This window comes from Vulpes vulpes, chromosome 7 (genome assembly GCF_048418805.1).
Source record: "Vulpes vulpes isolate BD-2025 chromosome 7, VulVul3, whole genome shotgun sequence".
NCBI classification, from domain to species: domain Eukaryota; kingdom Metazoa; phylum Chordata; class Mammalia; order Carnivora; family Canidae; genus Vulpes; species Vulpes vulpes.
In genome coordinates, this window is record NC_132786.1 from 7,733,323 (window position 1) to 7,756,703 (window position 23,381).

General features: G+C 39.7%; 2 protein-coding genes across 2 annotated transcripts in view; one reads left to right on the forward strand and one right to left on the reverse strand.

Moving 5' to 3' along the window:
- SSBP1 (single stranded DNA binding protein 1) overlaps nt 1–23,381 on the reverse strand; it is a 191,599-nt gene that overhangs the window by 101,862 nt on the left and 66,356 nt on the right. The gene's annotated exons all lie outside the window — the stretch shown is intronic.
- Nucleotides 11,074–16,399, forward strand: PRSS37 (serine protease 37). The gene is made up of 5 exons (XM_025982145.1): nt 11,074–11,107; nt 13,360–13,498; nt 14,737–14,990; nt 15,567–15,703; nt 16,259–16,399. Exons 1-5 carry the CDS (start codon nt 11,074–11,076, stop codon nt 16,397–16,399), a joined length of 705 nt encoding a protein of 234 aa, XP_025837930.1.

Here is a 23,381-nt window from a genome sequence, read left to right on the forward strand (position 1 = left end):
TCCATACAAATTTTAGGATTGTTTGTTCCAGCTCTGTGAAAAACACTAATGAATGGATAAAAAAGATGTGGTATATATACATATATAATGGAATAGGACTCAGCCATCAAAAAGAATGAAATCGGGATCCCTGGGTGGCGCAGCGGTTTGGCGCCTGCCTTTGGCCCAGGGCGCGATCCTGGAGACCCGGGATCGAATCCCACGTCGGGCTCCCGGTGCATGGAGCCTGCTTCTCCCTCTGCCTGTGTCTCTGCCTCTCTCTCTCTCTCTGTATGACTATCAAAAATAAATAATTAAAAAAAAAGAATGAAATCTTGCCATTTGCAACTATGTGAATAGAACTAGCTATTATGCTAAGCAAAATGTCAGACAAAGAAATACCACATGATTTCACTCATATGTGAAATATAAGAAAAAGTACAGAGGATTATAGGGGAAAGGAAGGAAAACTGAATGAGAAGAAATCAGAGAGGGGACAAACCATGAGATACTCTTAACCACAGGAAACAAACTGAAGGTTTGCTGTGGGGTGATGGGGTAAAGGTGATGGGCATCAAGGAGGGCATTTGATGTAGTGACCACTGGGTATTTATATGCAACTGATAAATCACTACATTCTACCCCTGCAACTAATAATACAGTGTATGTTACCTAATTAAATTTAAATAAATTTTTAAAAATAACTAATGTAAGCACTCATGAAATAATTTTTTTAAATATAGAAAATATCAGCAAATAAGCAGAAGATGTAAAAAAAAAAAAAAGAAAAATTTCCAATTTCTGGTTCCACATGTAAGAAACTTGGAAGTTGCCAATCTATCTTAACAACAAGTAAAAATCTATGCAGACCAAAAAATCAGCAACTCTTCTGGGATCCATAAGAGAAGTGAGGACACAGGGCAAACCACTGCCCTTAAGATTAGATACACAGAGAGGTGAACACAGGAAGTCATGGCTTACCAAAGCAGAGACTCACAAGCAAAACCAACAGAGGGAACCAATGTCATGGCAGGCAAACCTGAGCTGTAATTAATGAACTGCTAGAGGCTCAGTACAGACAACCCTGAGAGTCAAAAACTCCAAAGGCACCCAGTTATATGGGGCACAATTCTGTGAAACATCTGTCTAGCTTCTAACCAGGTTCTCACAATAAATACTGGAAAGAAGTCCCCTCATGCTTCTGGCAAAGGGGAGGGAAAAGAGCTCATTTTTAAATATACCAGTGCATTTTAAATGTTGTAAATATATCATACTTCTTAACAAGGCCACCCTTAGGAGACACAACATAGCCAGAGCCTAACCTGCTTGCGGTATTTTCAGAGACTGACTCACTTGGGAGGGAGATGCTCAACTCTAGCCCACTCTGGCCATCCTATCCCACCTAAGGAAGAAGAAAAAAACCTGAGAAACACAGTCTAGAGGCATAGCCTCACTAAAAGATTAAGATTTAATCCTAAGGGTACAATGTGTCCCCTCAGACCTCACCACCACATTACTAAAGACCTATTTAAATCAGTTCCTTTGAGCCACCACACCATGTCTGGCTATGAAGAAAACATCCCAAAGCATATCAAGAGGCAAAAAAACCCACAAATTTAAGAGGCAGAACAAGCATCAGAACCAAACATGACAGGGTGTTGGAATTAGTATGCCAAGAATTTAAAATAATAATGATTAATATGCTAAGGGCACTGATGGATAAGGTAGACAGCAAAAAAGAAAAAGAAGAATGTAAACAGAGAATTATAAACCTCAAGAAAGAACCAAAAAATCAATGCTAGAAATTTTAAAACAATACCACAACAGAAATGAAGAATGCCTTTGATGGGCTTATTAGAAGATTGGACATGGCTGAGAAGAGAAACTTTGAGCCTGCAAATATATCAATAGAAACCTCCAAAGCTAAAGAGAGGAGATAGAGGGCAGCCCGGGTGGCTCAGCGGTTTAGCACCGCCTTCAGCCCAGGGCATGATCCTGGAGACCTGGGATCGAGTCCCACGTCAGGCTCCCTGCATGGAGGCTGCTTCTCCCTCTGCCTGGGTCTGTGCCTCTCTCTCTCTCTCTCTCTCTCTCTCTCTCTCTCTCTCTCTCTCTCTCTCTCTCTCCTCTGTGTGTGTGTGTGTGTCTCTCATGAATAAATAAATAAAATCTTTAAAAAAAGAGAGATAGAGAGGGGGGAGAGAGAGAAGAAAGACTTAGAAAGACAGAATAGAGTTTCCAAGGACTATGGAAAAACCTTTTTTAAAAATGTGTAACAAATGCATAATGGGAATGCAGAAGGAGAAGGACAAAAGAAAGAAATGGAAGAATACTTGAAACAATAAGACTGAGAATTTCCTTCAAATTAATGACATATATCAAAAAACAGATCCAGGAAACTCAGAGAGCACTGAGTAGGATAAATGCCAAAGACCTGCACCAAGACATATCATTTTCAAAGATAGAAAACCAAAGACAAAGGGAAAAGTCCTAAAAGAAGCCCAAGGAAAAAACACCTTACCTATGGAGGAACAAAGATAAAAATTACATCCAACTTCTCAGAAACCATGCAAACAAGAAGAGAGTGCAGAAAAATACTTGAAGTACTAAGAGACAAAAAACACCAACCTAGAATTCTGTAGCCTGTGAAACAACCCCTCAAAGGTGAAGGAGAAATAAAAAGCTGCTCAAACAAAAATTGAGAGGATCTGTTGCCAGTAGACCTGCTTTGTAAGAAATATTAAAATAAGATCTGTAAGAGAAGGAAAATAATATAGGTCACAAACTTGGATCTTCTTAAAGAAAGGAAGAGCATCAAAGAAGGAATAAGAAAAGGTTAAAAAAAAGAAACCTTATTTTTATTAATTGATATAATAGACACCAGTTTGCTCAGAATAGTAATAACAGCAATGTCAAGAATGTATGCTTACTTGTGTATATGTTCAATAAAAGTGAAATGAATGACAGCAATGATATAAGGGACAGGAGAGAGAAATCAGAATTATTTTGTTATTATAAGGTATTCAACACTATCCATGAACTGACATAGTGTTTTTGAAAGTGGACGAGGGTTAATTGTAAATTTAGACTGCAAACTCTGGGCAACCATCTAACATTTTTTTAAAAAGGAAGTATAATGGATATGCTCAGAAAGGAGAGAAAATGAAATAATACAAAATACTCTGCTAAAACCACAAATGGCAAACAAAAAAGTGAAAAACAAAAATGGGAACATAAAACAACAAATAGAAAACAATAGCAAATATGGTGGATATTAATCCAACTATATCACTAATCACTTTGAATGTCAATAATGCATACACATCAATTAAAACTGAATGAGAGGTCATCAGAGAGGGAGGAAAACCATGAGACTCTTAACTCTAGGAAACAAACTGAGGGTTGAAGGAGGAGAGGTGGGTGCCAGATGGGGTAATTTGGTGATGGGCATTAAGGAGGGCAAGTGATATGATGAGCAATGGGTGTTATACGCAACTGATAAATCATTGAACACTATTATCTGAAATTAATGTATGTACTTTATGTGGGCTAACTGAATTTAAATTAAAAAAAATAAAATAAAACACAGAGATTGTGAGAACATATAAAAATATAAAACCCAACTGTATGTTCTCTACAATAAACCCACTTTAAATTATTTGAAGTTTTATTTAAGTAACCTCTACACTCAACATGGAACTCAAACTCATGACCTCGAGATCAAGAGTCACATTCTCCTCCAGATGAGGCAGCCAAGCACCCCTAAACCCACTTTAAATATAAAGACATACAGACCAAAAAGTAAATGGATGGAGAAAGATAGACCCCACTAACATTTCATCAAAAGAAAGCAGGAGTACTATATTAATTTCAGACAGAACAGACTTCAAGGAAAGTTATCAGAGATTAAGACAGGCATTATTACATTATAGCAAAGGGATCAATTATCCAAGAAGACATAACAATCCTTAGGGTGCATGTGCAAAATCACAGAGCATCAAACTTTGTGAGATAAGAGCTGCTAGAACTGCAAAGAAAAACAGATAAATCCACTCTCCTCTGTGAAGACTTCAACACCCTTCTCTCAGGAATGAACAGTTCCAGCAGGCAGAAAACCAGTCAGGACCTTGTTTAAGTCCACAGCACCTTCCACCAACTGGATATAACCTACAATTATAGACTGCTTTTGCAAAAACAGCAGAACACACATTTTTCTCAGGCTCACATGGAACACTCATCAAGATAGACCACATTCTGGACCACACAACACACCTACACAAACTTAAAAGAATTGAGAATCATAAAATTTCTGCTCTCATGCCACAGTGGAATTAAATTAGAAATCAATAACGGAAAGATAAATGGAAAATCCCAAAATGTGGGGGGATTAAACAACACACTTCTGAATAACATATGGATCAAATGATAAATTGGACCTCATCAAAACTGAAAAAAAATGCTTTATAAAAGATACATGCAAACCTCCTAGCTGACAAAGGACTTGTATCTAGACTATATACATACTCTCAGACTCAACGGTCAAAAAAAAAAACAATCAGGGCACCTGGGTGGCTCAGTGGTAGAGCATCTGCCTTTGGCTCAAGGTATGATCCCAGGGTCCTGTGATCAAGTTCCACATTGGCCTCCCCGCAGGGAGCCTGCTTCTCCCTCTGCCTAGGTCTCTGCCTCTCTCTCTCTCTGCCTCTCATTAATAATTAAAATCTTTTTTAAAAAATCTAATAAGAGGGCAGCCCCGGTGGCTCAGCAGTTTCGCGCCTGTCTTCAGCCCAAGGCCTGATCCTGAAGACCCAAGATCGAGTCCCATGTCAGGCTCCCTGAAGGGAGCCTGCTTCTCCCTCTGCCTGTGTCTCTGTCTCTCTCTCTCTCTTTGTGTCTCTCATGAATAAATACATAAATAATCTAAACCAGAGTGCATCTATACCCCAGAGTAATAGTAATAAAAAGAATAAAGTGTTGATATACACACAACTTGGACAAATCCCAAGGGAATTATGCTGAGTGAAAAGAGCCAATCCTAAAATACACTGTATGATTCCATTTGTATAACATTCAACAACATTAAGGGAATGGAGAACACTGTAGTAGTTGCCATGGGTTAGGGAGGGGGAGCCATGCGGAGGAGGGAGAATGTGATGGTGCATCCATAGAAGGACAACAGGAGGGACGCTGTGGTGGTGGACTGTTCTATGTCTTCAGTGTGGTGGTGGGTGCATAGGCCTACGCATGTGAAGTGCACATAGTTAAATACACCCACGCATAAAACTGAGGAAAGCTGAATAAACTGGATGGTACCAATGTCAATTTCATGGTTCGCTATCATTTCCTGCCATAGTTATACAGCATGTTACCATGGTGGAAACTAGATGAAAGGTACATGGTACTCTATACATTTCTTACAACTTCCTGTATATGTATAATTATCTCAAAATAAGAATTTTAAATCAAAAAAGGTGGTTGGGATTTTTCATAGTTCTTTTACACATTTCCATAAATTATTTTCAAGTAATGTTTTCCAACTCATTCCTATGAATTCAAATCCTGTCAAAATTCCCAAATTCCAAACTCTGCATCTCAGCTCAGCCCCTGTCATGAGTTCCCGACCCTTATATTCTGGTGGACATCTCCATTTGATGTCTCAAAAGTACTTTGAACTGAGTAATATCAAAAAAGTAACCTGTCTCCCTCTCCAAATACCTCCTTTTCCAGTGCCCCTGATTTTAGTAAATTGTACCACCATTCACCCAACCAGAAATCTGGATGACATCCTTTACTTTTTTCCTACCCTTCATTCCTCACATTCAACTGATCATGACTTCTATCTCATTATTGCCTCTGATATCCTTTTATTTCAGACTCACTGCCACTACCCTAGTCCGCTCTGTTGCCCAGCAAGTTGCAACAGTCTCTTAAATTTCTCTTAAGATCTTTTCCACCTATAACCCATATCTCTGCCCAAATCCATTCTCCACACTACACTCACGTGAATCTTTCTAAATCATATAGTAATATAACTGATATTTTAAACTCATTAGGGGTGCCTGGCTGCTCAGTCGGTTAAGCGTCTGCCTTTGGCTTAGGGTCCTGGGATCGAGCCCCGCACCGGGCTCCCTGCTCAGCGGGAAGCCTGCTTCTCCCTCTCCCTCTGCTGCTCCCTCTGCTTGTGCTCGCTCACTCTCTCCATCAAATAAATAAAATATTTTTTAATTAAAAAATAAAACTCTTTAAATGACTCCTATTATATCCAGGATCATTTCTAAAAGTAAGGCTAGAAGACCCTCTACTATATGACTCTTAAACTACTTCTTTCCTCTTTGCTCCAGCTATACAGATGGTCTTTCAGTTAACATATCACACCTCATCCCCTTCACACTTACTGGCTCCTCTATCTGAAAACCCCACTCCCTGCCCCACTTAACATGGTTATCTCCACTCAGTCTAGTATAGGTTTAGGAAGCACTGAGGTTTTGAAAAATGGGTATTTTTCTCACATTGCACATATGGAAACTGAGGCTCAGAGAGGTTAGGGTATTTGTCCCAGGCCATACAACTAGGTAGGAGAGCATAATTTCTTAATTACAGAGCCATACCAACCTCATTGCAGGCAAGTTACTTAATTACTTAGTTTCCTCATCAAAAAAAAAAAAAAGAATAATATTACTACTTACCTCACAAAGGTGTTATAAGAATCAAATGAGTTAATATGAAGAGAACAGTATCTATTATAAAAGCACTTCTAGTTCTGTGCTTTTAAGGTAGCAGTGGTGATGGTGATTATTCTTATTATTCCACATTATATTTTAAAACCCAAGAGCAAAATCAACCTTTTCCTTTTGACCCTTACAGCAGAATACCTGCCTTTTTGTTTTCTATGTCTTTCATACGTTCCTATGCCCTCTTCCAGGCTCCCATCTCCATCCTCCCTTCTGGCATGCTTCCATATTTTAGCACAAGAACTTTATAAGACATTAGGAGGAGGCTTGAGCCCACAGTAGAAGCTTTAGTTAGGTCCTACTGATGACTGAGCCTGTACATAAAATGAGTAATGTATCACCCATTTCCCAAACTTCCATGTCCCTGATCCCGCAGCTCTCCCTCCCCAATATGGTGTCACAGTCTCACTCCCCAACAGAGTCCTAATGAACTTGACAAAGAATTCCCTTCGGTCACTCACCAGTCACCATCAGCAAAGTTAATAGGATACAATTCATGTTGACGCCTGAATCCTGTGCTGAGGATAAGGGTGTAGTGGAAACTAACAGGCACAAAGCAGGCAGAGAACTTATGTCCTGCGTGGGGATTCTGGGCAGCAGAAGGTGCAGGGGGGAGAAATGAGGATAAGGATTCTACAAAAGTCTGTCTTCTAGAGGTGTCTCCTGCCACTCTTGATCCTCTGCGTGAAAGGGGTCTCACCAGTCATAGCCGCCCACCAGTCAGTAGGCATGGAGGTCTTCTCAGGCTAACTGAAGCCTGCCCTATGGGAAGATGAGGCCCAAGGATCTGAGCTTTATCTATCTCAGCTAGGGAAAAGAATTCCAAAGCAGGAGTCAAGTAACCCGTCTGTGGAGTTAAAATTCATCCCAAGCCTCCCCTAGCCTCTCAGTTCTTATCACCAATCCCTTCCCCAACAATGTGTGACCAGCCCTCCCTCTACATGTCCCATTGACCCCTGTCCTTTCTGGGCTACTCAGATGAAGCAGAGCTGTGTCCCGCCCTTCTGTGTGACATGGCCCCCCCCTCCCTTTTATGCGGGTGGTGCCTAGCCCATCCCTCCTCAGAACTGCTTTACCTGTACAGGTCGTGTCTCCCAACCAGAGACACCATCTGAAGAAAACCAACCAATACCAACATAAGTGGCTCTTGTCAGGGCTCTAAATCTGTTCTCACTACATGCCCTGATTTTTGGTGGCAGGATATAACAAGAATATTACCTAAATAGAAAAATCAGGGTTTCACTCATACGTGGAATATAAGAAATAGTGCAAGGGATTACAGGGAAAGGAGGGGAACTGAGTGGGAAAAATTAGAGAGGGAGACAAATGATGAGAGATCCCTAACTCTGGGAAACAAAGGGTTGCAGAAGGGGAGGTGGGTGGGTGATGGGGTAACTGGGTGACAGGCACTAAGTAGGGCACTTGATGAGATGAGCACTGGGTGTTATACTATATGTTGGCAAATTGAATTTAAATTTAAAAAAAAATTGGGGGGGGGATCCCTGGGTGGCTCAGCGGTTTGGCGCCTGCCCAGGGCGCGATCCTGGAGTCCCGGGATCGAGTCCCGCATCAGGCTCCTGGCATGGAGCCTGCTTCTCCCTCCTCCTGTATCTCTGCCTCTTTCTCTCTATGTCTATCATAAATAAATCTTTAAAAATAAATAAATAAATAAATAAATAAATAAATAAATAAATAAATATAAATAAATAAATAAAAATAAAAACAATAATTTTTTTAAAAAATAAAGTCAGTCAGATAGTAGAATGAAACAGTAACTGAATTAGAGTCTCTATAAACCAGATAATTTGTGGAATGAGGCTAGGAACATATATGTCTCCACGTGTACAAGGAATCCAGTAATAATACTAACAAAAAATTAATAACAAAAAAATCACAGACATATAAGGAAATGCTGAGTTTTGCACACACACACATCCATCCACAGAATTCTAAGGTTATTTTTTTCAAAGATAAGCTTTAAGAATGATGTCCATATCAGATATCAGTATCCTAAAACAAAAAAGGAAAAAGAGGCAACTGGTGACTCAGTTGTTCAACGACCGACTCTTGATTTCGGTTCAGGTCATGATCTCGGGGTCATGGGATTGAGCCCCACAATGCACCCTGCACTCAGCAGGATGTCTGCTTGAGGATTCTCCCTGTGCCCCTCCTCCTGCTCTCGCTTTCTCTCTCTAAAATAAGTAAACCTTTAAGAAAAAAGGGAAAAATAAATGGGATTGGCAAACTACAGGAAGCACTCAAAAGCCAACATAAAATAAAAAGTATTAGTACTATTATAAGAAAATCCACCCTTTGAAGTACTTTGTTAGGCCTGGAGAAAGTATGTGGGGCAGGGTGGGTGGAAGAGGGGTAGAGGAGAGAAGCTGAGAAGAAAGGGTTATGGAACACAATGAGATGAGGACCAAGGGAGGCCTCTACAGCAGGGTTTACTCTATAGGCAATAGGGAACCACTGAAGAGATTTTAAAAGGAGCATGACATTATTTCACATGCATTTTAGAGGGGGGAAGAAACGATTCTAAATAAAGAGAATGTCAGGTTCAGCAACACCAGATGGGCACATATATTAGTTCAAGCACAAGATTATGGCCTGGATTAGGATGACAGCAGTGTGAATGGAAAGGTAAGGATGGATTTAAGAGACTGCTGGAAGTAGGATGGTTTGAGGTTGAGTGGTGAGAAAAAGAAATCAAACAAGTAGGAGGTACAGTTATCTCCTAAAATAAGGAAAAGAGGCAAAAGAATGCATTCAAAGTCTGGGGGAATAAAGGGTAAAATTCTGACATGCTATATTTCAGGAACCTAAAGCAGATGCAAGGAAAAAAAAATGGTTTCTAGGAGACAGCTGTATCTGTGGGGATAGGAGGTCTGGGCTGGAGATACTAATTTGAAGCTCACAGACCAGCCTCCTCCAGGAAATCTGCTGTCTTTGGAAAGGCCTCAAACTCCCCTCCTGGTCCATAAGCTTTCTAAAAAAAAAAAATCTAGAACCAACAGCCTCAGAGTAATGAAAATATCTTTCTCTCTCTCTCTCTCTCTCTCTCTCTGAAGTTTCACTCCTGTTAACTAATCCCTCCCTCACCGCAGAAAACCTTCCACAGCTCCATCCTGTCTTTGAGCCTTAAGCACGATTCAGAAACCAGCCCTACTCCCCAGTGAACTTCTGTGTTCACTGTGAAGGTCAGGAAAGTATGTGCCATGTCTCTTTTTCATTTTACACTTCAGGGAATTTCTGTGAGGAAATGTATGCTTTCAAGATCCAAGAAAGCCAGTTGATTAGCTGAAGCTCGGAGGAGGTGGTTGAAAATCTATGTGTATCAATGATAAGACCTAGATTCTACTTCTAGTCTTTGCAATCTTGTGTGATTTTGAGACACTGATATAAATTCTGTTTCAGTTCTGTTACCTGCAGATCAAGATAAAAAAGGATACCAGCCCCGCTAACCTTTCAGGCTTGTTGTGCCACTGGAATGAGATTATGGGCTCAGAAGACTTTGAAGGACTAGAGTGATACAAAGTATAATTAGTTTTACATCCCAGACTGACCTCATACAAAATCACCAAGGACAGTATCTATAAAGAATTTAGCTCAGGGCCTGGGATTTGGTTAAGTACTATTAGTGAGTGTTCTTCTAAGAGTGTGCTCTGAATTATCCGAGGATGACCCTAGCAGTTTACTACTGACGTTCCCTGAGGGCTTTTCATTTCCACGTGCCCTTTGCGAGAAGCTGGTGATCAGGACAACAGACCAAGTTGATGATGATGGCTGAGTGATGAAACAAACAGTGATCACAGGGAAAGATGAAGGAAGTGTAATAAAGATGGGAGGGGCTAAGCAAAAGTATAAGTATTAGGGGGTTCAGAGTAAAACTGGGGAGGTTCAGAGTAAACCTGGGGACATCGCCTGAGCTAAGGTGGTGAATCTTGTCCCCCACAGCCCTGGCCTCAGAAACTCCATATGGAAGATAAGTCCTGAGCCTGGAGCTCACTTCCCCATAGACAGCTGATTTGGGTAGATGGGCTTTTAGGGAGAGCAAGTAGAGGGACCTGGATCTGCAAGTCTAAGTCTATGAACCTAGGCTTTTCTTTCTTTTTTTTTTTTTCCTTCCCTAAAAGATCCAAGAGAGGCACAGTGCATCTTCCCTGGAGGAAAAGGGCCTTCATCTGTCTACCTGGAGTCCTCTTCTGCCCCCGTTTATGCCCAGAGCTGCTTTCCAATCCCATTTCATATCCCCATGCCTAACCATATCCACTGGTTCTACCAGGTGTTCCTGACGAGAACACTGTCCTGAGAGTTCCATACTCTGATCTTCTGCATCTCCCAAGGAAAGATCTGGATTGCTATGAAATTTATCTTCTATTTGGGTGTCCTTGCTGGTATGTATCCATGATCAACTACTCTGTCCTATAAGGCAGAGGTTAATAGTGTAGGCTGGAGTAAGGCAGACTGGGGTATGTGGAGAAGAGCCTAGGAAAAATGGTCATGGACAGAATTAGGTATCTCTGCTCCTTGGACCCACCCAAAGGCTCTCAGGAGGCTGAGCCCACCCTTCCAGTGCTAAGCTACGGAGTGGGTGATGGTGCTCACTCACCTTGGAGGATGCTCAGCAATGAGCAAGGTGAGTCCATATGAATGCTCAGCAATGAGCAAGGTGAGTCCATATGTGTGCCTCATCACCCACAGGGCAAGTCCCAGTGTAGTAAGAGGGATAGAGGACTCATTTTGAAGTCTGATATTCCCCGTGTTTCAAAAACTAAGAGACTCAGAATGTAGGGAATGAAGAAGGTAGAAACAAGATGAAATGGGAGTACCCTACTTCCTGCACCCCCTGACTTCCAAGAACTCCTTCTGATGGCATAATTTGCTGGTGAGGCACTTCCCACCACTTTCTGACTGCCTGTGTTGCATCACTATTAGCTGTGTGAGCTTGGACTAGTAAATTAACCCATCTGTGCTTCAGTTTCTTTAGTTAAAATGGGGATATTACTACCTGTATTATAGAGATGTTATAGAGATGTTGTGAAATGTTAAATAAATCCATGTAAACCACTTAGAACATGAGGATATTACTACCTGTATTATAGAGATGATGGGGATATTACTACCTGTATTATAGAGATGTTGTGAAATGTTAAATAAATCCATGTAAAGCACTTAGAACAAGCTTAATGCCTCTTGTCCTTATTAATATGCCACTTTGTTTCCCTTGGGATTTCTGTGTGAACATAAAAGGGTGTAGGGAGGTATAGGCCAAGGCTTGGGAAGGATTAATGAAAGAACGAAGGACAGCCAAGATAAGAATAGTACTTTATTTCTGACACTACAAGCAGCCTTCCTCTTTTTCTTCTCAAGTGTTTTTCTTAATTCATTTTTTAAAATGAGAGACTCCTAACTCTAGGAAACAAACTAGAGGGTTGCTGGAGGGGAGGAGGGTAGAGGATGGGATAATTTGGTAAAACAGAGCTAACCTATGACTCAGCAATTGCACTACTGGCTATTTACCCCAAAGATACAGAGGTAGTGAAATAAAGGGGCACCTGCACTGCAATGTTCATAGCAGCAATGTCCACAATAGCCAAACTGTGGGAGGATCTGAGATATCTTTCAACAAATGAATGAATAAAGATATGGATAAAGATATGGTGTGTGTGTGTGTAATGAAATATTATAATGAAATATTACTCAGCCATCACAAAGGATGAATACCTACCATTTATGTCGATATGGATGGAACCAGAGAGTATTATACTAAGTGAAATAAGCCAATCAAAGAAAGATATCATCATAAGGTTTCATCCATATGCAGAATATAAGACATAGTGCAGGGGACCATAAGGGAAGGAAGAAAACTGAATGGGGAAAAAAAAAACAATCAGAGAGGGAGACAAAGCATGAGAGACTCTTAACTCTGGGAAACAAACTGAGGGTTGCTGGAGAGGAGGTGGGGGGGGATGGGGTAACTGGGTGATGGACATTAAAGAGGGCATGTGATGTGATGAGCACTGGGTATTATATGCAATTGATTTATTACTGAACTCTATATCTGAAACTAATGATGTACTATGTTGGCTAATTGAATTTAAATAAAAAATATATACTAAATCTTCATATTAAAAATTTGGAAATATTAAAAAGAAAAAAAAATAAATTGTTCATAATCCCACCTCTCAGTCAACACATGCTAACATTTTAAATTTGAGCACACATTCATAATCTTTGTCTATCTTGGAATATTTCTTTATTAGGCTACAGGTGATGCACTGTTTACACTCTTGATTCCTATTTCTAATTGCTTTTCAAACAGAATCAATTCATATCCCTACATTCAGTGAAAGAGGGTCTTTTTCATTGTGGTTTCTGAGATTTTAATGTTACCAACATTAAAGCAAAAATTATTATTATAAATATTAGATAAAATGGTATGTCATTTTTATTAGAAAAAGAAGGTCAAACATTTTCACATTTCTTGGCCAATTACTTCTTTAAAATTGTTCATATTCAAAAAAATAAAATAAAATTGTTCATATTCCTTTTCAACTAGGAAACTGCTGATTGTCTTATTTGTCTTAAGACCTGTCTTATCTCTTAAGAATGTTCTATATATTAAGAATACTAATTATTTTCTCAGGGACAGTTTTCTATGCTCACTCTGTGCAAAAAGAAGACCATGCTCCCTATCTGGCATACCTCAGGTCTCACTTCAACCCCTGCGTGGGTGTTCTCATCAAAGACAACTGGGTGCTAGCCCCAGCTCACTGCTACTTACCGTGAGTGCCAGAGACCCTCACGCCCACACCCTGAAGCCCCTGTGACTCATTCTACATCAATGGTTCTCAAATGATGGCAACCTTCCTTCCAGGGGACATGTGGCAAAGTCTGAAGATACTCTGGGTTTGTTACAATGCACCAAGGAGGGTGCTGTGCTCTTGGCATCTATCTAGCAACCAGAGGCCACACCAAGGCAGCCACTGAACACCCTACAGTGTGCAGGCCAACCCCCACAGCAATCATCCAGCTCCAATGTCAGTAGTGCTTCTGGTGAGGAAACCTACCCCCCAGAGCATGCCTCCTCAGTCTCCCTGCAGCTTTTTCAAGTTCTTTACTGAAAATATGAATGTGTCTTAATGTGCCATATCAGTTAAGGGACTGCAGGTAACTGAGGGTGCACGCAAATTAGACAAACTGAGGAGAAGAGTTCAGTGCCCCCAGGATTATTATTGGAAAAGTATAATTACTACCCCTATGCTTAAGGGGGCAAGAAGAGAGAATAGTTACAAGAAGAGGAGCAGGGAAGCGGGGGAGGGCAGGGGAGAGAAAGAGAAGGTGGGGAGCACTGCGTGGTGGGACTGCCTGATAGGAAGCACTATACAGCAACCCTGCAGGAAGGGAGCTAGGTGGATCAATACTCCAGCCTCATTTTTCTCCCTCCAATTACTACCAAGTGCTTGCTATCAACCAAAACCTAATCAGAGACCAACGAACAGGAGAATCCATTGACTTAATCCACATATATCACCTTCCAAAGATAGAGAGCAGGATGAAACCGGGTGGTGAGTGGATCTGATGAAGCAAACAGCTCTAATACTTAGGTTATCCCATTCTCTTAGCTGCAGCAGAATGGAAATGCCCATTTGGATAGGCTGGAGCTAGAGTAGAGGGAAAATAGTATTTCTATGCCATGCACAATTTTCCTCTCTTCTACATTAAAGATACTACATGAAAATACAGTGGTTAAAGACTCCACCACTTACTGTGTGACCGTGGGTGAATTACTACTATGTGCCTCCATTACTTCACCGATAAAATGGATTAAAACTAGAATCCACTTCATAGTTTACTTGTGGTCAGTCAATGAGGTAATCCAAAGAAAGCAACTGGCACAGTACTACCTGACACATTGCAACATTCAATATCATCTTTGACAACAGTGATGATGATGATGATGATGATGATGATTGTGATGGTGATAGTGAAAGTGATTATTTCCAACCCCTTCTCCCTCCAGAAACCTAAAAGTGATGCTGGGAAATTTCAGGATCAGAGTCAGAGATGGCACAGAACAGACAATTAACCCCATCCAGATTATCCGCTACTGGAACTTTAGCCATACCTCCCCACAGGATGACCTCATGCTCATTAAGCTGGCGAAACCTGCCAAACTCAACAATAAAGTCCAGCCTCTACCCCTCGCCACCAACAATGTCCGTCCAGGCACCACCTGTCTACTCTCAGGTTTGGACTGGAGCCAGGACAACAACGGTGAGTGTACCTCCCACAGTAAATCAGAGTCATCAGTTAGCGCTGAGGAAGAGTACCAGGTCCACATAGCTGAGAAGAGAGGAGAGGAGAAGGGACAGAGACCATGGGTGATCTAGCAAAAAGAGATCCATTCAGAAGTCCAAAGCTCCTCCCTCCCCAGGGTGCTGACATACCACTACCTCCTTGAGGTTTCAGGTGCTGGAGCCACCAGGCCATCTGACTCTGCACAGAGGCCACACCATCCCTGACAGTCAGAGGCAGAACTCCCAAGGAAGAGGCTGTGCTCCTCCCTTGCATATAGGCTTGTTTTGCATGGAGAGGACACCTCTGAGAATCTGAGTCAGGTCACCTCTTATTCCTCCAAGACTGGACACAGAGTAGAAAGGAAACTCTGCTGCTTAAACAGATGTAAAGGCTATTTTTAAATCCCCTGGATTAACTCTTATAACCATGCATAAGATCATTCCTTTTTGTTTCAGACATACACACAAGACACCAGTGGAAAGAGACAGTAGTGGTTGGAGAGACTCCATAACAATGGCAAACAGGAAGGCTTCTTTTATTGTCTTCCCTCAGGTAGACATCCTGATTTAAGGCAGAACCTGGAGGCTCCTGTGATGTCTGATAAAGAGTGCCAGAAAACCGAACAAGGGAGAAGCCACAGGAACTCCTTATGTGTTAAATTTGTGAAAGTCTTCAGCCGAATTTTTGGGGTAATCTTTTCTCTATATTCAGTTTTCATTTGCCTGTATGTGTCTAGTTAACCAAGCGTGACAATAAAAAAAAATTAGAAAGCCCTCATCCTCTCACAATTTTTTGAGAATTTTATAAGGCTGCAGCAAAGCCCCCATTGTGCCTTCAGTAATGTGCCCTCCTTACAGATGTCTTTATTCATTAAAGCATGTCATGTAGCACCTCCACTTTGCTACATTTATTTTTTATTCTTATAGCTGGAAGTCAAAATGGGCTTAGAAAAATTCAAACTTTTCACAATGGAAACTGGCTTCACCAGTCCAAATAAAAAAGGTTTGACTCATTTTATATGTGAGTCCTAGAGAGGTTTTTCTCGGACTTTCTCAAGACAAAACAAAGCTAGTCACAGCAAAGCTAGATAAATGACTTCAGCTTCCTGTCTCCTGATCTGGTGCTGTTTTCATGATCTATCATGCTACCTCTAGGCAGAGCTTATCCATATTGGGGACAAGAGGTCTCCTATGACAAGATCTGATCATATCTCTCTCTTCCTCTCTCTGCACAATCTCTGGTAGGAGGTGGCCGTCGCTACCGTCATCTGCAAAAACAAGCTCCAGGGGATTGAGGTTGGACACTTCATGGGAGGAGATGTTGGAATCTACACCGATATTCACAAATATATACCCTGGATTGAGAGTATCACTAAAGACAAATGACATCCTACTACTCCCTCTGCATCCCACTGGCTTTGTCATTGACTCTACCAGCCACTACTTTTCCCAAACTCAAAATAAAACTTCCAAGTAGAACTGTATCACACCAGTAGCCTACGTTTTCTTGGTTGTGTCTCTGCCCATATTCCATCATTTTATGAAGGACCAAGAATGAAATATAAAATGAGGACTTATCACACTGTACTAGGGCTACATACATTATCTCCTTTAATGCCTTACAAATGAGAAAGTTGAGAATAAAAAGAGTACTTACTGGAAAACAGTGGAGAGGTTCCTCAAGAAGTTAAAAATAAGCTACCCTATGACCCAGCAATTGCACTTCTGGGTATTTACCCCCAAGATACTGCTGTAGTGAAACACTGGGACACCTGCACCCCAATATTCATAGCAGCAATGTCCACAATAGCCAAACTCTGGAAGGAGCCACAATGTCCTTCGACAGATGAATGGATAGAGAAGATGTGGTCTATATATACAGTATATTACTCAGCCATCAGAAAAGACAAATACCCACCACTTGCTTCAATGTGGATAGAACTGGAGGGCATTATGCTGAGTGAAATAAGTCAATATGGCTTCACTAATATGTGGAATATAAGAAATAGTGAAAGGGATTATAAGGGAAAGGAGGAAAACTGAATGGGAAAACAATCAGAGAGGTACTCCAAACTCTGAGAAACAAAGGGTTGTGAAAGGGGGGTTGGGTGGGAGGATGGGGTAGCTGGGTGATGGGCACTGAGGAGGGCACTTTATGGGATGAGCACTGGACTTATACTATATGTTGGCAAATTGAATTTAAATTTTTTTAAAAAGAGGGCAGCCCAGGTGGCTCAGGGGTTTGGTGCTGCCTTCAGCCCAGGGCGTGATCCTGGAGACCCAGGATCAAGTCCCATGTCAGGCTCCCTGCATGGAGCCTGCTTCTCTCTCTGCCTGTGTCTCTGCCTCTCTCTCTCTGTCTTTGTGTGTCTCATGAATAAATAAAATCTTTAAAAAAAAATTTTTAAAGAGTACTTAACATTATCTAAAGCTGACAGACATCAGAGCATGGAATGGAACTGCCAAATGTCAGGTTCTTAATCCCATGCTCTTAGCCCCAAAATTACAGGGGAGTCCATGGCATCACAACAGATTTTGGCTTCTATCTTCCTGATACTTCTCGTATTCAAAGAGTTTGAAGCTTTCTCTTGTGGCTAAGATCATAGATACTGCAATAATCTCTCCTAAGAATGGCCATGCTTTCTCTTACTGCTGAGCTGACTGCAGCATGCTACAGGGAAAGAGTTAACAGATGGGTAAGAAGTAAAAAACAGAACCTCAGGACAGGGTCAATCGCCATATCAAGTCCAACAGGAAGCCTGGCAGCTCCAGAACAAGGTGAACTCATTTAGATCCAAAGAGAGTATAATCTCAAGGAAGTAGGAGATTCCAGAGGCAGATATGGCTGAGAGGAAATGAAGGAAGGGCCAGAAACTGGGTTTAGTGACAGATTATGGGATTAACAAAGTAAAGAAAGTCCTTTGGTTGAGAACTTAGTAAAGAACCTGAAAACTGAAAATTCCAGGTATTCCAAATCTGGAAATGATAGAGAAATTCTGGATATCCAAGACATGAGGGAATACAGGACAAAAATGAGTAATCTCCTAGCCAATGTAGACTGAAGAAAGAACCATACTCTATCCTTGGACAATATTTTCTATATCCTAAATTTATTTTTTTTTAATTTTTTTTAAGATTTTTATTTTTTCCTCATAAGAGACACAGAGAGAGGCAGACACAGGCAAAGGGAGAAGCAGGCTCCATGAAGGGAGCCCAACTCAGGACTCCAGGATCACGCCCTGGGCCAAAGGCAGGTGCTAAATCACTGAGCCACCCAGGGATCCCCTCTATTTCCTAAATTTAAATGCAATCTATACTTTAAAGACTTTTGTGTTAGGCAGAATAATGGCTCCCAAAAAATGTTCACACTCTAATCCCCAGAACACATAAATATGTTATTTTACATGAAAAAGGTAACTTTGCAGCTGTGATAATGTTTATGCACATTGGGATAAGAGATTATCTTGGATTACATGGGTGAAACCTGTGTAATCACATGAGCCCTTTAAAGTAGACAAGGAAGACAATATTTGGCCAGAGAGATGTGACAACAGAAGAGGTAGTGGAGAATTATACACACGAGAAGGACCTGACCAGCCATTGAAGATTTTGAAGATGGAAGAAGGGGTTACAAGACAAGAAATGTGGGCAGTCTCTAGAAACTGAGAATGAACCTCAGCTTCCAGCTAGCAAAGAAATGGGAACTTTAGTGTTATAGTGGCAAGGAATTGAATTCTGACAACAACCAAAATGGGCATAGAAATGGATTCTCTCCAATAAGAAACACAACCTGGACAACCTTGATTTTAGCCCATTGAAACTGGGCTAACTTCTGACATATGGTACTATAACATAATAAATTTGTATTGATGTAAGATATTTGTGGTAATTTGTTACAGCAACCATAGAAAACTAATACAACTTTCAAAACACATTCTCTAAAAAGACCACTTTCTATCATGGGATATAAAAACCTTCAATGGTTGCTAATTTCCCTGAAAATAAACTCTAAACTCATCCAAATGGCATCCAAACCTTCTTGAGATCTCCTACCAACACTACCCTACTCCCAAAATATTTCTAAATACATCTTCTGCCACTTGACCCTGTGAAATGCAAATAAGAGTAAAAGAAATGTCAGAAGAAAATGTAAAGAAAGGCCCAATGCCCTCTGTCTTTTAAGTTGGCAACCTGGTCAAGACTTAAACTTCACAAAGTCAGATCCATTAAGAAAAATTCCTCAAGGGGTTCCTGAGTGGCTCAGCTGGTAGGGTGTCTGACTCTTGATTTCAGCTTGGGTAATGATCTCAGGGTCCTGGGATCAAGCCCCGAGTCAAGCCCTGTACTGGACTCTGCATTGGGCATGGAGCATGCTTGAGTCTTTCTCTCCGTCTCCCATACCCCTCCCTATCCCTGCTTACTTGTACTCTCTCTCTCTAAAAGAAAAAAAAATTTTTTAAATTCCTCAAGCTGAAGACAAGTCTTCAAGTGTTACAAAGGCAACAGTATCCCAGGCAAAGTCTTTCCTCTTTGACCACTGCCTATGACTTAGACAAAGACAAGGCATATCAATCACTGTTCAATCAACTCCTCAATGTAGGTTTTTTCTACCAATTTTTTTCAACCCCATTAATTAGAATGAGTTTCCCAGGCACAGTTACCAGCAACATGGGTTCTAAGGATGAATTATCAAGACTGTGAACCATCAAGATTTCCCTGAGTGCCAAGTTAGTTGCAGCTCACAGATCCCTTTCTCTTTGTTCCTCCCTCCACTCCTGGTTCCTACATCCAAGGCTGTACTGTGTTCTCTCCTTGAAGGAGGTACCAGCTGATCTTCACTCATGTTATTTCACTGATCTCAATCCCCTACATCCCCAAAAGGGTTTTATTTTTTATCTTTTTTTAAATTTTTTTTTCCAAAAGGGTTTTAGATTCCATTCTGCCTTGGACAGAGAGGCAAATTTACTCCCAAATAAGAATACAGTTTTAAAAAGGGCCCAGTGAAGTTCACCCAATTCTTGTTCTTTTGTTTGTTTAAATCTCCTCTTTGCATTATGGAGATTGTCAGAGTCAAACCCTCATCTGGAACCTAGAAAGATACACTGAATCTTGGTAGTATCATAACAAAATCTGCCTTGTTCGTTTGAATGAACTTAATAAAAATAGTGAAGGAAGATAGGCCACTATAGTTTGAACACCTACTATATATCAAGCACCATGTTAGACATTTTGACATGCATTCTTTCCATATAACTCTTCAAAGTTATATTCCCACACTTACTTGAGGTTTCTGAAAAAAGATATCTAGTATTTTGTCCAAGCCCACACTGCTAATAAACAGCAGATAAAGGATACAAACCTTGTCCCAGTGACTCCAAAACCTGTGCCATTTCCTTTATATTTTTCCAAAACTACATTTCTAAATACACAGATGTTTCCTAGATACTGAAACTTGCTTCTTTCCTCACATACAGCAAAAAGCCACTATTTAGATAACATAGGAAGTTTTATGGCTTTTCATATGATCCTTGATTTTAGCTCCTAGTGAAAAATTCTTTGAGGCCTGTATATAGTGAGTCTTCACAATTCCTATTTAAATTTAAGACTTCTCTGGAAACCACTTCATAATATTCTAGTTCTACATTCCAGAAAATGATAGATTTAAGTCCAATATAAGCATAACTAGAATAACTTCACCATAATATAAATAGGTGATTGGCAATATAATTTCAACTTGTGTGTTTTGGTAAATAGCTTTGAATGAGGATCCAAAGCCAAAACAACATTTTATTTTTTTTTTATTTTTTTTTTCTCATTAAACTTTTGTTTTAATGGGTCTCAAAATTCTGTGACAGATTTTTGGTCAAGTTGTTTCCATTAAAAAGTACTGATTTTAAAAACTAATAACTTAAAACTGCCACACACACACACAAAAAAAAAACAAATGGTCCACAAAACATTCTCCTTTCCTTCTGAAGGTTTTACGATGCATTGTTATCATTAACTAGTCTTTTACTATTAAACTTAAATGGCCAATTGACACAAACAGTTCTGAGACCGTTCTTCCACCACTGATTAAGACTGGGGTGGCAGGTATTGGGGATAATATTAATTTAGCCTTCTGAGCTTTCTGGGCAGACTTGGTGACTTTGCCAGCTCCAGCTGCCTTCCTGTCCACTGCTTTGATGACACCCACAGCAACTGTCTGTCTCATGTCATGAACAGCAAAACGACCATTTTAAAACCAAATAGTTGGGGCACCTGGCTGGATTAGTCAGTTAAGTCTCCAACTCTTGATTTCAGTTCAGGTCATAATCTGAAGGGTGGTGAGATTGAGCCCCATGTTGGGTCCCACACTCAGTGAAGAGTCTGCTTGAGATTCTCACCCTCTCCCTCTCGTTCTGTGCCTCCCTCCACTCACACAGTGAGCTCGCATTCTCTCTCTCTCCTATTTTCCCTCTCTCCCTCCCTCTCTAAAATACATGAATATATCTTTAAAAAATATTAAAAAAATAAAACCAAATAGTCCTATTTTGGATTAAAAAATCCATTCTTTTACAAAGATTTTCATGTTTCTTAATGAACCAATAACATATTAGCAGAGATAAATTTAAACAATCTATAGATAAATGCCTGAAACATAAAGTTGAGTCAAGAATGAATTGTAGAACTATTAGTACATCAGCTTGGATGTGTTATGATTGCTATTATAATAAACAATATATTATTTCTTAAAATAATATATTTAAGTCATAATCAAGGAAAACAGATTTTTAACCTGTTTCATTTTAGCCATTACTGCTTCTGACATAGATTTGAGCATAATTTATTTATCTTCAGGATATAGAAATTTCTATCAGTTATACATTCAAAAGAAAATTATTACCAAGAGTGAAGATATTTTCAATTCAGGACTATCAACCATATGTTACAGAATTACCTCATGGACATAAATTTTTGTCCAAGAATTTAACTTGCAGACTGATGATTAACTCCAACATGAATTTTTTAAATACTCATTCTAAAATCTAGCAACAAATTGCAGAAATAATCATTAAATCTTTAAGATTTTTAGATGAGTATCTACCTTGCTTCTCCTGATTAGAATATTCTACTGCATGTGGATGTTAAGAAAAAAGAATAACTATATATATCAATCATGTTCTGACTAACATCCATCCTAATCAATGTCACATCACATGCTTGGCTAAGGTGAATGCTCGAATGAAAAATAATAAGTAGCCAATGCAGAAGAGCTTCTGAAAAAAGCATTATGCATTTATTTTAGTAATCTTTTAAAGATTTATGAAGATACTGGTTTAAAAATACTTAATGTCAAATAGAGAATAATCTTGGCAGGGATGTAAGTGATATAATTTAGGTGGATCAGTCCACATTCTCTCAAAATTTATAGTTATTTGTTCCAGTGATGCTAAGGAAGATTTGAATAGATCTGTTTACACACACATGATTGAGGTAAGTGATCAATTGGCTGAAGAAGTGTGAAGACTTTCTTCCAAGAAATAAAAGAAAGACAATGCAGATAAAGAGACAATTAGTGAGAAAAAAATATTTTTCTATTTAGAAAATAGAAATGATGCAGCTTCCTGCACTATTCCACTTCCCCCCACAGCTACATAAATATCCTCTTCTTTTGTCTTCTTTTGCAGCAGAGAGAAGTCAAGAACACTAGCCAGAAAAGTTCAGAAAAGAAAAACCTAGTATATCTGCCTTTTGTTGTTTATCTTTTCAGGGGAAAATATTAGATGCTTAAGATACAGTATTGTTGGTTAATATTCGGGAAAGACTATCATTTTTAATAGAACATTTTTTTGAAAATGTGGCTGGTTTATTAAGTTTTATAAACTATGCATATTAAAGTAGTATTTATTGTTCATAATTGACAAAAAGATTATTCACATACAACTGATCCAAATAGTATCTAAACGACAGAAGGAAGGAGGAATTATGTCTAGAATGGGAAAAAAATCAGAGAATATGGAATACAAATATCCATGCATATCTCACACTTAATGGGTGAATAAAATAAACTCAAGTGTCTAAGAAGACCATCTTCATTATTGTTCCATACTCTTTTTCCACAGTAGAACAAAATCAATGACAAGCTAATACAGGATGTTCATTCTCCAAGTATTAAAGACAAAAAACGTAGGTAAAGTGGCAAATTCCCAGTGAAAGAAGTAAAGAAAATATTCTTGATTAAGATAATTATTATATTTTAAGTCTGGAAAGAAGAAATTTTCAGAGCTTTATCGAATATATGGCAATAAATCTAAGTAATATTGGAGTATCAAAAATACAATTTCAAATAAGAGATCATTTAACATTTTTATATTATGAAGCAAAA

What these genes read in the sequence shown, in the direction of transcription:
- PRSS37 (XM_025982145.1), top strand. Translation starts at nt 11,074, where the DNA reads ATGAAATTTATCTTCTATTTGGGTGTCCTTGCTG. An exon ending in CTGGAGCCAGGACAACAACG is followed by an intron (nt 14,991 to 15,566) that starts GTGAGTGTACCT and finishes GTCTTCCCTCAG; the next exon opens with GTAGACATCCTGATTTAAGG. An exon ending in TCTTCAGCCGAATTTTTGGG is followed by an intron (nt 15,704 to 16,258) that starts GTAATCTTTTCT and finishes AATCTCTGGTAG; the next exon opens with GAGGTGGCCGTCGCTACCGT.